Source organism: Haematobia irritans, chromosome 1 (genome assembly GCF_050003625.1).
Source record: "Haematobia irritans isolate KBUSLIRL chromosome 1, ASM5000362v1, whole genome shotgun sequence".
NCBI classification, from domain to species: Eukaryota; Metazoa; Arthropoda; class Insecta; order Diptera; family Muscidae; genus Haematobia; species Haematobia irritans.
In genome coordinates this window covers 37,334,377-37,347,583 of record NC_134397.1, presented here as the reverse complement: position 1 = coordinate 37,347,583, position 13,207 = coordinate 37,334,377, and the positions used below count along the sequence as shown (strand labels likewise).

General features: G+C 28.6%; 1 protein-coding gene across 11 annotated transcripts in view; it reads right to left on the bottom strand.

The window, feature by feature from the left end:
* The window catches only part of LOC142220611 (uncharacterized), a 798,617-nt gene that overhangs the window by 161,610 nt on the left and 623,800 nt on the right, over positions 1–13,207 (bottom strand). For 7 of the 11 annotated variants that reach the window (XR_012717895.1, XM_075289824.1, XM_075289825.1 and 4 more), the window contains exons 4-5: positions 11,636–11,758; positions 4,680–4,903 (exon numbers count right to left, since the gene is read on the bottom strand). Coding sequence is in view for 10 of the 11 variants with exons in the window: in XM_075289824.1 (XP_075145939.1) it covers positions 4,680–4,903; positions 11,636–11,758 (347 nt within the window). In the remaining variant the exon portion in view is untranslated. The remainder of the gene's footprint in view (positions 1–4,679; positions 4,904–11,635; positions 11,759–13,207) is intronic. The other 4 variants (XM_075289826.1, XM_075289827.1, XM_075289830.1 and 1 more) reach the window with 1 other exon arrangement.

Sequence of the window (13,207 nt, the reverse complement as noted above, 5' to 3'; positions counted from 1 at the left end):
GAAAATTTTCAGTAGAAATAAAATTTTGACAAAATCCTCTATAGAAATAAAATTTTAAGACAATTTCCAATAGAAATAAAGTTTTGGCAAAATTGTCTACAGAAATAAAATTTTGACAAAATTTTCTCTAGAAATGAAATTTTGACAAATTTTATCTATGGAAATAACATTTTGACAAAATTTTCTGTAGAAATAATGTTTTGAAAAAATCTTTTATAGGAATAAAATTTTGAAAAAATTTTCTATAGAAATACAATTTTGGAAAAATTTTCTATAGAAATACAATTTTGGAAACATTTTCTAAAGAACTACAATTGACAAAATTTTCTATAGAAATAGAATTTTGATAAAATTTTCTATAGAAATAAAATTTTGAGAAAATTTTCTATAGAAATAAAATTTTGACAAATTTTTGTATAGAAATAAAATCTTGAAAAAATTTTCTATATAAATACAATTTTGGAAAAAATTTCTATAAAAATACAATTTTGACAAAATTTTCTAAAGAAATACAATTGACAAAATTTTCTATAGAAATAGAATTTTGCTAAAATTTTCGATAGAAATAAAATTTTGAGAAAATTTTCTATAAAAATAAAATTTTGACAAATTTTTGTATAGAAATAAAATTAAACCACAGAAGATTTTCTTTTAATTTAATTTTGACTTTATTTGGTAATTCGAAGCCTCATGTTTGAATTTCTCAAACATCATTTATCGTAAGCAAACACATGGTGCTATCTGTACTTAAAGCAAATGTGTCCATAGCAGGTAGAATTGTAGATATTGGGTGAATAGCTCAAAACATACTTGATTTTCCATATGTGCATTATCTTTTGTGTATACGTTACGATAATTAGTGCTACCTAGAGTTTAATGTAAGGAATTTCCGGGATATGTGTTCTCATGTTAGTTTTATGACATGATAAGATGAAGTAGTGTGGTACTAGGTTAAGAAATAGTTTGTAAGATAGCAAGTAAGAAAGAAAAATTAAAAATAAAAGGAGTGTATTCATCAACCTCGACGAAGACGGAGGCATTTTCATTCATTTTTGGTCCTTCGAACCTTTCGTAAGAAAGAATGAACCAGCGAAAGGTATTCTACATAAAAGAGTAGAATGAAGCAGAAAAACAGTCCCTCTACGAAGAAACTCCGTGGACAAACGATAGAGGAAAAAGCCAAATAGAAGACAACGAAGAAGATTACGAAGAAGATAGCGAAGACGGTTACGAAGCCGATAACGAAGACGATAACGAGGAAGATAGCGAAGAGGATAACGAAGACGATTACGAGGAGGAGAACGGAGACGATAACGAGGAAGATAACGAAGAAGATACCGAAGACGATAACGAAGATGATGGCGATAACGAAGATAACGAAAAGGACAAATACGATGAAGCGAGAACAAAAGTACGAAAGGAGAGCGAAGAAACAATAACGGAGAGTTGATTTATGCTGCCACGATAGATCAACGACGAAGAAGAACGAAGAGGAGAACAAGACTACGGCATAAAAACATCTAAGAAACGGACGAAGTTAAAAAATGCCTAGCAGTGAATAATTGTATGCTAAAATGCTAAATACATCTGAAGGAGGAGGTTACCGTGTGCATATGATACCAGGCACGATTAAAACGGTGGAGGATGAAGCACTCAGAAAGAAAGGTGGAAAAGAGGAAAACGACAAATATTATGGCTTGAGGGCTTTCGCTAACATGCAGGAACTTCAGGATGTATTAATTATGCTGATATTCAAGATGCCCGTCAGCAAGTTGTGCCGATAATACATCTTTCACACCACACCACTTATCCTAAAAGATTCTTGGAAAGCGATCCACATTTCACTTTGGGGCCGCGCAGAATGTTTGAATTTCTCAAACATCATTTATCGTAAGCAAACACATGGTGCTATCTGTACTTAAAGCAAATGTGTCCATAGCAGGTAGAATTGTAGATATTGGGTGAATAGCTCAAAACATACTTGATTTTCCATATGTGCATTATCTTTTGTGTATACGTTACGATAATTAGTGCTACCTAGAGTTTAATGTAAGGAATTTCCGGGATATGTGTTCTCATGTTAGTTTTATGACATGATAAGATGAAGTAGTGTGGTACTAGGTTAAGAAATAGTTTGTAAGATAGCAAGTAAGAAAGAAAAATTAAAAATAAAAGGAGTGTATTCATCAACCTCGACGAAGACGGAGGCATTTTCATTCACCTCAGGTGGCCAATTTAACGCAAATTACAATAAGACTATAGTGGAAGTGGAATTTAAGCGGATATCGGAACATGGGTGTACAAGACAATTCTCAATAGAAATAAAATTTTGACAAAATTCTCTATAGAAATAACATTTTAACCAAATTTTCTATAAAAATAAAATGTTGAGAAAAATTTCTATAAAAAAATTTTTGAGAATATTTGAGAATAGAAATAAAGTTTTCAAAATATTCGTCTTCAACTAAGAGGTACTTCACAAATTTTCTATAGAAATAAAATTTTGACAAAATCCTCAATAGAAATAAAATTTTAAGACAATTCTCAATAGAAATAAAATTTTGAGAAAATTTTCAGTAGAAATAAAATTTTGACAAAATCCTCTATAGAAATAAAATTTTAAGACAATTTCCAATAGAAATAAAGTTTTGGCAAAATTGTCTACAGAAATAAAATTTTGACAAAATTTTCTCTAGAAATGAAATTTTGGCAATTTTTTTCTATGGAAATAACATTTTGACAAAATTTTCTGTAGAAATAATGTTTTGAAAAAATCTTTTATAGAAATAAAATTTTGAAAAAATTTTCTATAGAAATACAATTTTGGAAAAATTTTCTATAGAAATACAATTTTGGAAAAATTTTCTAAAGAACTACAATTGACAAAATTTTCTATAGAAATAGAATTTTGATAAAATTTTCTATAGAAATAAAATTTTGAGAAAATTTTCTATAGAAATAAAATTTTGACAAATTTTTGTATAGAAATAAAATCTTGAAAAAATTTTCTATATAAATACAATTTTGGAAAAAATTTCTATAAAAATACAATTTTGACAAAATTTTCTAAAGAAATACAATTGACAAAATTTTCTATAGAAATAGAATTTTGCTAAAATTTTCGATAGAAATAAAATTTTGAGAAAATTTTCTATAAAAATAAAATTTTGACAAATTTTTGTATAGAAATAAAATTAAACCATAGAAGATTTTCTTTTAATTTTTTAATTTAATTTTGACTTTATTTGGTAATTCGAAGCCTCAGGTGGCCAATTTAACGCAAATTACAATAAGACTATAAAAAAAAATTTTTTGTTTGGTATTTTTGTTTTTTTGTAGATTTTCTCCAAATTTTAGTAGATTATTTTTGGCTGGAGTGGCAACCGTGCTTGTGGAGCCTCTTGGAAGAGCAAATTACATCCGATCCAGTTATTGTGAACCAATTCCCATGAGTTTTGTTGTCAGAAATTTTAACGAAGTGGGGTCGGTTTTGTGGACCTAGAAGGACTGTTGTTTGTTTTCTTTCCTTAACATAACATATGTTCCCACAATGGGGACTTTGGCGATTTTTGATACGAATTTTTGTTTCATATTTTTAATACCCCAAAAAAAAAAAAAAATATATATATATATATATATATATATATATATATATATATATATATATATATATATATATATATATATATATATATATATATATATATATATATATATATATATATATATATATATATATATATATATATTGTTTCTTGCCCCAAAAACTATTAATTTTTAAAATTTGTTTTTGTTTTTCAAAGAAGACAGTCCTCTGAAATACCTTTCCAACGATATGTTATAGTTAGACTTTTGCTTGGTAGAATGTGTCAAAGATTTTCACTAAACCTTACAGGTTCTACCATTTCTATCCAACAAAGAAAAAATTCGATGACCAAAAACCAACTTTCTGTGAAATATCAAGCCAACAAAAAGTGAAAGGTACGTATATATTGACATAGTTTTAGTTATTCCTGTAAATAGCCACGAAAACCATCAATTATGTAGGGCTGGCTTAGCCCATTTGTAATTCTTTCGCTATGCCTTTTATAGAGCTACCTACTCTTGTCTTTCATTTTCAAACTTTCCATCTGACCAACAATAAAAATGGTTATTTATTTATTTTTATTATTATTTAATTTCACTTCCTGTCCGACTTCCTTTTTTTGCCAGATAAAAATCATTCTATGGAATGGAATATTTCATTTTAAATTATGGCTTAGTGGGCACAATGTAGTGAATAGAATAAAAGGAAAATAGCGAAAATATGTAGAGAGGAAAGGAAATAAAAACCACAGCAGAGCTATAACATTTCGGCACATAGAACATAACAATGACAAGGGAAGATACAGACCTTCCCGGAAAGGAGGCCGAGAAATGAAAATACCATAAATGTTATTAATGGAGTAAAAAAAGAAAATATAAATGGATTTTTCATGTAACTAAAAACCAAATATTAAAAAAAAAAACTTATAGTAACTTTTGCCCATACAAATGATAGAGAATTTTGTTTAATATAAAAGTTAGAATTTAATATCGTTTTTTGTTTTTTTTTTTCAAAAACATACCAAAATATTCACATCTCTAATGGTCTATTTAGTTCAAAAATTATTTTTTTTTGTTTTGAAAAAGGCACTTACCATTTCATCAGAACCATCATAGCAATCTGGATCTCCATCACACTTCCATTTCTTGTGAACACAGGCTCCATTTGAGCAGGTGAACTCATGGTTACCACAAGGCTCTTTGGCACAATCCTTTTCATCCGTACCATCACCGCAATCATCATCATGATCACAAACCCAGCGTTTTTGTATGCAACGTCCATTGCCACAAGTGAATTCATCAGAGCGGCAGGTCTCATCTTGTTTGTTTTTACGATAAAAAATACGGCAAATAGATGGAAATCAGAGTGAAAAACAAAAATAGGAATACATTAAAAATTGCTTAAAGTTAAGGATTTTGTGCAAAGTTAGCTTTAGCAAAAGTTTAAATGCCAACGGATTAATAAAATGGGGTTAGTAAAAAAATTTATGCAGACTACAGAAACAAAAAAACGGTGCAAAGGATTTCCATAATTACAAAAAAAAAAAACAATTATTTACTCAATTATTAAGTTTTATTAAAGCAATAAAAACAATCACCACTAGCTACCACAATGTTTGGAAGTAAATGTGCAAACCGGAAATGATTTATTTGATATGAAAAATATTTACAGAGAATTTACTCACATGCTCTCTAAAGAGATTTCTCTTTAGATTAACAGTCTGTCGAGAAAAAAAAAGCTTTAAAAATATTGTGAAACATCCTATAACACAACAAGGTGTTTTGGGTGACTATATACCAATTACCAATTATTTTATTTTAATAAAGGAACTATACTCAGTACCTAGTTCCAGAATATATAATTAAAGAGGAAGTATTAGATATAATATAAAATTCGGGCATCCTAATAAATGAAATACAGGACGGCCTCAGAAGGGTACTCGTATTCCTAACTTAAAAATATAATAATTAAATCAGAACCCTCCATAGATGCGAATGAAATAGACGATTATATTCTAACTAAACGACTAACTATCCAAAATTGCCTACGTTTTCAAAAGAATCACAAAGTCTTTAAAGAAATTTGAATTCCTACAAAAGGCCTCCAGCCTTTAAATAGTGCTCTTCATATGCTCTACTGTAGATACTGTATGGACTTCAGTATCTACAGTAGAGCATATGAAGACCAATATTTCCGACTTTAAAAGAAACTTCAAGCCCATCCAGATACCGTGTGTCCCATAAAATACTTAAGCTTTATTCAGCAAATTAAAATAGAAAAAAAAAAACAAACTAATTATACCCTGCAGCACTTTGTAGATCTAAATTTTCGATACCATATCACATCCGTCAAATGTGTTGGGTGCTATATATAAAGGTTTGTCCCAAATACATATATTTAAATATCGCTCGATTTGGACAGAATTTGATAGACTTTTACAAAATCTATAGACTCAAAATTTAAGTTGGCTAGTGCACTAGGGTGGAACAAAATTTTAGTAAAAAAAATATGGGATACATCTAACTCTGAAGCAATTTTAAGGAAACTTCGCAAAAGTTTATTTATGATTTATCGCTCGACATATATGTATTAGAAGTGTAGGAAAATTAGAGTATTTTTACAACTTTTCGACTAAGCACTGGCGATTTAACAAGAAAAATTTTGGTATTTTGACCATTTTTGTCTAAATCAGAAAAACATAGATATGGAAGCTATATCTAAATCTGAACCGATTTCAATCAAATTTGGCACACATGACTATACTACTAATTGTACTCCTTGTGCAAAATTTCAACCCAATCGGGATAAAACTCTGGCTTCTGAGTCCATATAAGTGCATATCCGGCGAAAGATATATATGGGAGCTATATCTAAATCTGAATCGATTTCAACCAAATTTGGCACGCATAGCTATAATGCTAAATCTACTCCCTGTGCAAAATTTCAACTAAATTGGGACAATATTAGTCCATATCGGGCGAAAGATATATATGGGAGATATATCTAAATCTGAACCGATTTCAATCAAATTTTGCACACTTGACTATACTACTAATTGTACTCCTAGTGCAAAATTTCAACCAAATTTGGCCAAAAATCTGGCTTCTGGGGCCATATAAGTCCATATCGGGCGAAAGATATATATGGGAGCTATATCTAAATCTGAACCGATTTCAATCAAATTTTGCACACTTGACTATACTACTAATTGTACTCCTAGTGCAAAATTTCAACTGGGTCCATATTAGTGCATATCGGGCGAAAGATATATATGGGAGCTATATCTAAATCTGAGTAGGGTCCTATTCTGACCCAAATTAGGAACATGTGCCGAATTTGAAGGCGATTGGACTTAAATTGCGACCTAGACTTTGATCACAAAAATGTGTTCACAGACAGACGGACATGGTTATATCGACTCATGGACCCACCCTGAGCATTATTGCTAAAGACACCATGTGTCTATCTCGTCTCCTTCTGGGTGTTACAAACATATGCACTAACTTATAATACCCTGTTCCACAGTGTGGCGCAGGGTATAAAAAACGTATATATGGACTTTTTCGCGGTAATTAGAGACCCAGAAAAGAAATAAGGGGGTCGCTTTATATGGGGGCTATATAGAATTATGAACCGATATGGACCAATTTTTGTGCGATTGGGGGTAGGTTTATCTGGGGGTCCGATATAGACCATTTTTGGCATAGTTGTTAGCGGCCATATACTAGCATAATGTACCAAATGTCAACCGAATCGGACGAATTTTGCTCTTCCAAGAGGCTCCGGAGGTCAAATTTGGAAATCGCTTTATATGGTTGTTGGTGTCTATATACTTACATAAAATACAAAATCTCAACTGAATCGGATGAAATTTGCTCCACCAAGAGCTACACAACCAAATCTGGGCATCGGTTTATATGGGGGTTATATATGATTATGGACCGATATGGACCAATTCCTGCATGATTGTTAGAGACCATCTACTAACACCACGTACCAAATTTCGACCGGATCGGATGAAGTTTGATCCTCCACGAGGCTCTGGAGGTCAAATCTGGGGATCGGTTTATATGGGGGCTAAATATAATTATGGTCCGATATAACCAATTTTTGCATGGTTGTTAGAGACCATCTACTAACACCATGTACCAAATTTCAGCCGGATCGGATGAAATTTGCTTCTCTTAGAGGATTCGCAAGCCAAATTTGGGGGTGATTTCAACAGACGGACGGACGGACATGCTCAGATCGACTCAGAATTTCACCACGACCCAGTATATGTATACTTTATGGGGACTTAGAGCAATATTTCGATATGTTACAAACGGAATGACAAAGTTAATATACCCCCCATCATATGGTGGAGGGTATAACAAGTATATACGGCCTTAAGTTCGGTTATATGGGAGCTATATAAAATTATGGACCGATATGGACCAATTTTTTCGTGGTTGTTAGAGACCATCTACTAAGTTAGGTTAGGTTAGGTGGCAGCCCGATGTATCAGGCTCACTTAGAGTATTCAGTCCATTGTGATACCACATTGGTGAACTTCTCTCTTATCACTGAGTGCTGCACGATTCCATGTACAGCTCAATGACAAGGGACCTCCTTTTTATAGCCGAGACCGAACGGCGTTCCACATTGCAGTGAAACCACTTAGAGAAGCTTTGAAATCCTCAGAAATGTCACCAGCATTACTGAGGTGGGATAATCCACCGGTGAAAAACTTTTTGGTGTTCGGTCGAAGCAGGAATCGAACCCACGACCTTGTGTATGCAAGGCGGGCATGCTAACCATTGCACCGCGGTGGCTCCAGACCACTACCACTAAGATCCACTACGGGAAATGGATCAACCCCAGGACCGGTACAGAACTAGTCCCTGGTGTGTATGGACCAGTCCCAGTTCTGGTCAAAATGTATGCAAAGTATCGGTCACTTTAACGTAGATTTGTCATTTGCGGGGTAGAATTACACTTTAGGACACGTCTTGGAATCATTCCAAAGGACGCGTCCTAAGACAACTTAGTAGGATTACACTATAGACAGGCCCTTATGAACTAGACTGGGACACTCCACCCGAAAGTAAAAACTTTTGGAATATATGGAACAATAGATTATTCTAATATTTGTAATTCAGAAAATGGGTGGATCCAATAAGATGTTAATATCAAGAGAGTACAGAAATCAATTAATTATATAAAAATTCGAAAGTTGCGACAAACTGGAGCACTGATACCAGTCCTGTGATAGGTCCTTCAGTAGCAATTTGCAACAATTTCCCGTAGGGTCGTTTAAACGAAATGTCCATATTGGTGTTCTTAGTGGACAGTGGTACGTATAACAAATAAAAATTAATGTTATGTTCAGTAGGTCGTATGATTGTTGGTGGTACAGTGGAATGTATGAATAATATTATTATAAATATTTATATAAATATAAATATACATATTAATATACATATACATATAAATATAAATATAAATATAAATATAAATATAAATATAAATATAAATATAAATATAAATATAAATATAAATATAAATATAAATATAAATATAAATATAAATATAAATATAAATATAAATATAAATATAAATATAAATATAAATATAAATATAAATATAAATATAAATATAAATATAAATATAAATATAAATATAAATATAAATATAAATATAAATATAAATATAAATATAAATATAAATATAAATATAAATATAAATATAAATATAAATATAAATATAAATATAAATATAAATATAAATATAAATATAAATATAAATATAAATATAAATATAAATATAAATATAAATATAAATATAAATATAAATATAAATATAAATATAAATATAAATATAAATATAAATATAAATATAAATATAAATATAAATATAAATATAAATATAAATATAAATATAAATATAAATATAAATATAAATATAAATATAAATATAAATATAAATATAAATATAAATATAAATATAAATATAAATATAAATATAAATATAAATATAAATATAAATATAAATATAAATATAAATATAAATATAAATATAAATATAAATATAAATATAAATATAAATATAAATATAAATATAAATATAAATATAAATATAAATATAAATATAAATATAAATATAAATATAAATATAAATATAAATATAAATATAAATATAAATATAAATATAAATATAAATATAAATATAAATATAAATATAAATATAAATATAAATATAAATATAAATATAAATATAAATATAAATATAAATATAAATATAAATATAAATATAAATATAAATATAAATATAAATATAAATATAAATATAAATATAAATATAAATATAAATATAAATATAAATATAAATATAAATATAAATATAAATATAAATATAAATATAAATATAAATATAAATATAAATATAAATATAAATATAAATATAAATATAAATATAAATATAAATATAAATATAAATATAAATATAAATATAAATATACATAAATTAATAACAGTACGACTTTTAAAAACTTTATAAAATCTATTTTTCAAAAGTCGGTAAGGCAATTATGACAAAAATGGAAACAAATCATAAATTTGGTTTTACAAAAGATCCTTTAAACGAAATGTCGACATTGGAATTCTTAGTGGACAGTGGTACGTATAACTAATAAAAATTAATATTTTGTTAAGTAGGTCGTATGATTGTTGGTGGTACAGTGCAACGTATGAATAATTTTAATATAAATATAAATAAAGAATTTTATATAATTTTGAAAACAAAAGATCGTTTAAACGAAATATCGATATTGGAGTTCTTGGTGGACAGTGGTACGTATAACTAATAAAAATTAATTATTAATTATATTCAGTAGGTTGTATGATTATTGGTGGCACAGTGGAGCGTATGAATAATATTTATTAAATATAAATAAATAATTTTAAATGGCAAATAATTAAATACGTAATAACAGTAAGATAAAAAAAAAACTTTATATAATCTATTTTCATAACCAACTCAATTTTAGCACAAATGGTAAAAAAAATCATAAATTTGGATTTACAAAAGATCGTTTAAACGAAATGTCCATATTGGTGTTCTTAGTGGACAGTGGTATGTGTAACTAATAAAAATTAATATTATGTTCAGTAGGTCGTATGATTGTTGGTGGTACAGTGAAACGTATGAATAATATTAATGAAATGTTGTGTTTCGTAGAATGTTGTCTGGTAACTAGAAGTTTAAATTTTTGTTAACTGCTCACATATATGGAATATCGGTTTAATATGTGTAAGCGTTGGAACATTTTATTTATGTCAGAGCTCTGAGGACTTGCGTTGAAGCTAGGGAACACTCAGGAAAAAATCTCTTTGGTTGAGAATTTATTGCCTATTTATTTTAAAGCCTTAAGAAAGAAATTGCTTATAAACTATTTACTACATATAAAACAAAAACAACAAAAATAAAACCAACACCAACTCTATATCTAAAAAAAAAAAACAATTAAGTGCCAGGAAATATATATAAAATAATAATTAAAATTAATTGTGCAAATACTATATATTCAAGTGAACACAAAGCCATTACAGAAAAGTGAACATTTCATACAATTAAAAGGTTAAACTTTTCAGGGAAGCAAAAAGGACTCTCTAAATCCCACAAAATAAACTTTAAAGATTTTAGAAAGTCCCTTTAATTTAATGTTTACAAGAAAAAAGAAACCCCTTTAAGGTATATATGAAAGTAAAAAAGGTGAGTATATCTTTAAATAATCGACAAAGGATCGTGTGCTTGCTACAATATATGTATAGAGGTGCCATAAAAAAAGATAACCATGAATAAAAAAATTGCAAAAAAGACAGAAAAACAAGCCTTAAGCTAAATTGTGCAGGTGAAAAAGAAGAAAAAAGGACACTAAACCACAACCATACTACAAACACACACACGCATAGGGGATAGTGTACGTGTACAATTATCTTTGTGGGGGGCAAAATACTACAGTTTCTTGTGCAATAAGCCAAAAAAAAAAGAAAGAGAAAGGGGTCTTACTGCATGAAGCCTCATCGGAACCATCCGCACAATCTTTACTCTGATCACACATCCAGGCCAAGGGTATACATTCACCCTCACCTGTTCTACATGTAAATTGTTCGGGTGAACATGTTTTACTATCTGTAAAAAGGAAATAAAATAGAGAGAGAAAAAATTAGATTTTGTTTTATTTATTAAACTTCAAAGGGCAATTACGAAAAAAAACGCACAAAACTAAAATCAGAAATTTTTGTGTGAAAAAAAGAAAAACGAAATTATATTAAAAAATAAATCACACTCATTTAATTTATAATGTATTTAACTAGAGCTATTGGTTATATTTATTTAATATCATAGTTGCTGACATCAGTTTATAAACAAACAGATTTTTATCATTAGTTGGGAGTTTTTTCATCTTTATTTTATATATAAAATAAAATTTGATTTTTTTTCTTCTGTAGAATACCAAATTGATTTGCCATTATCAACATGAAGCAACATCATTTAATTTAATTATTGCTATGATAATTATATGTAATTAAGATAATTCAATAGTCATTTAATTGCAATGACATATTGCAATAATTGTCCTTTTTTATGTAGGCTAGGCGATACTGGAGAAAAACACATATCTATAATAATGTTTTTTTTATGATGATGATGTATAGCAAACGATAAGTGAGAGTAAAATGAAAGTGTTGAATTTTCTGCAGATTACTTAAATTTAATATAGTGTACGAATGAAATTATAAAATCTCAGGTAAAATTATTAATAAATATTTTTATGAAGAGTGCCTTGGTGCGTATGACTACTATTAATTAAATATAATTACTTATACACACATAGAATGGGGTTCATAGATTCGTATAATTTACTCCAAGTAATTAATATTCATCATACGTTTATCGTGAATATTTCGAATGAAAATTTTAAAATATTTGTTGAATTTCCTTCTCAATATTAACTTACGGTTCGAGAGCATATAAAATAAGTTGTTATATTGATCAGGCTGAAAACCTGAATTGGTTTAGTTATAAATGTCTCCCTTTTCTCACTGAGATAAATCTGTCAGCTGTCAGACGATCAGTTTGGAAATGATAGTAACTTGAAATTGGTTGTAAGACAAATTGGCCACACAATATTAGTGATTACATTCAAATTAGAATAGTTAGTGGGTCGTATAAGTACTCTTATTAATTAATTATTATTACTTATACGCAATGAGTACGTATAAATAATATTGATAAAAATCAACTCATTTACTTTACATTTTGGGGTTCTAGAGGTTGTAGCTTTGATTCAAGTATTACTGATTATATTTAAATTTGCAAAGTTACTGAGTCGTATAAGTACTAGTAATTAGTTATAGTTACTTATACGCATTGATATCAGAAACAGTTTTTTTTATTTATTTACGGAATGAGAGTGCGCCGCAAAGTTTGATAATTATAATCCATTGAGGTATTTATTTGCTTCTCTTAGAGGATTCCCAAGCCAAATTTGGGGGTCCGTTTATATGGGGGCTATACGTAAAAGTGGACCGATATGGCCCATTTTCAATACCATCAGACCTACATCAATAACAACTA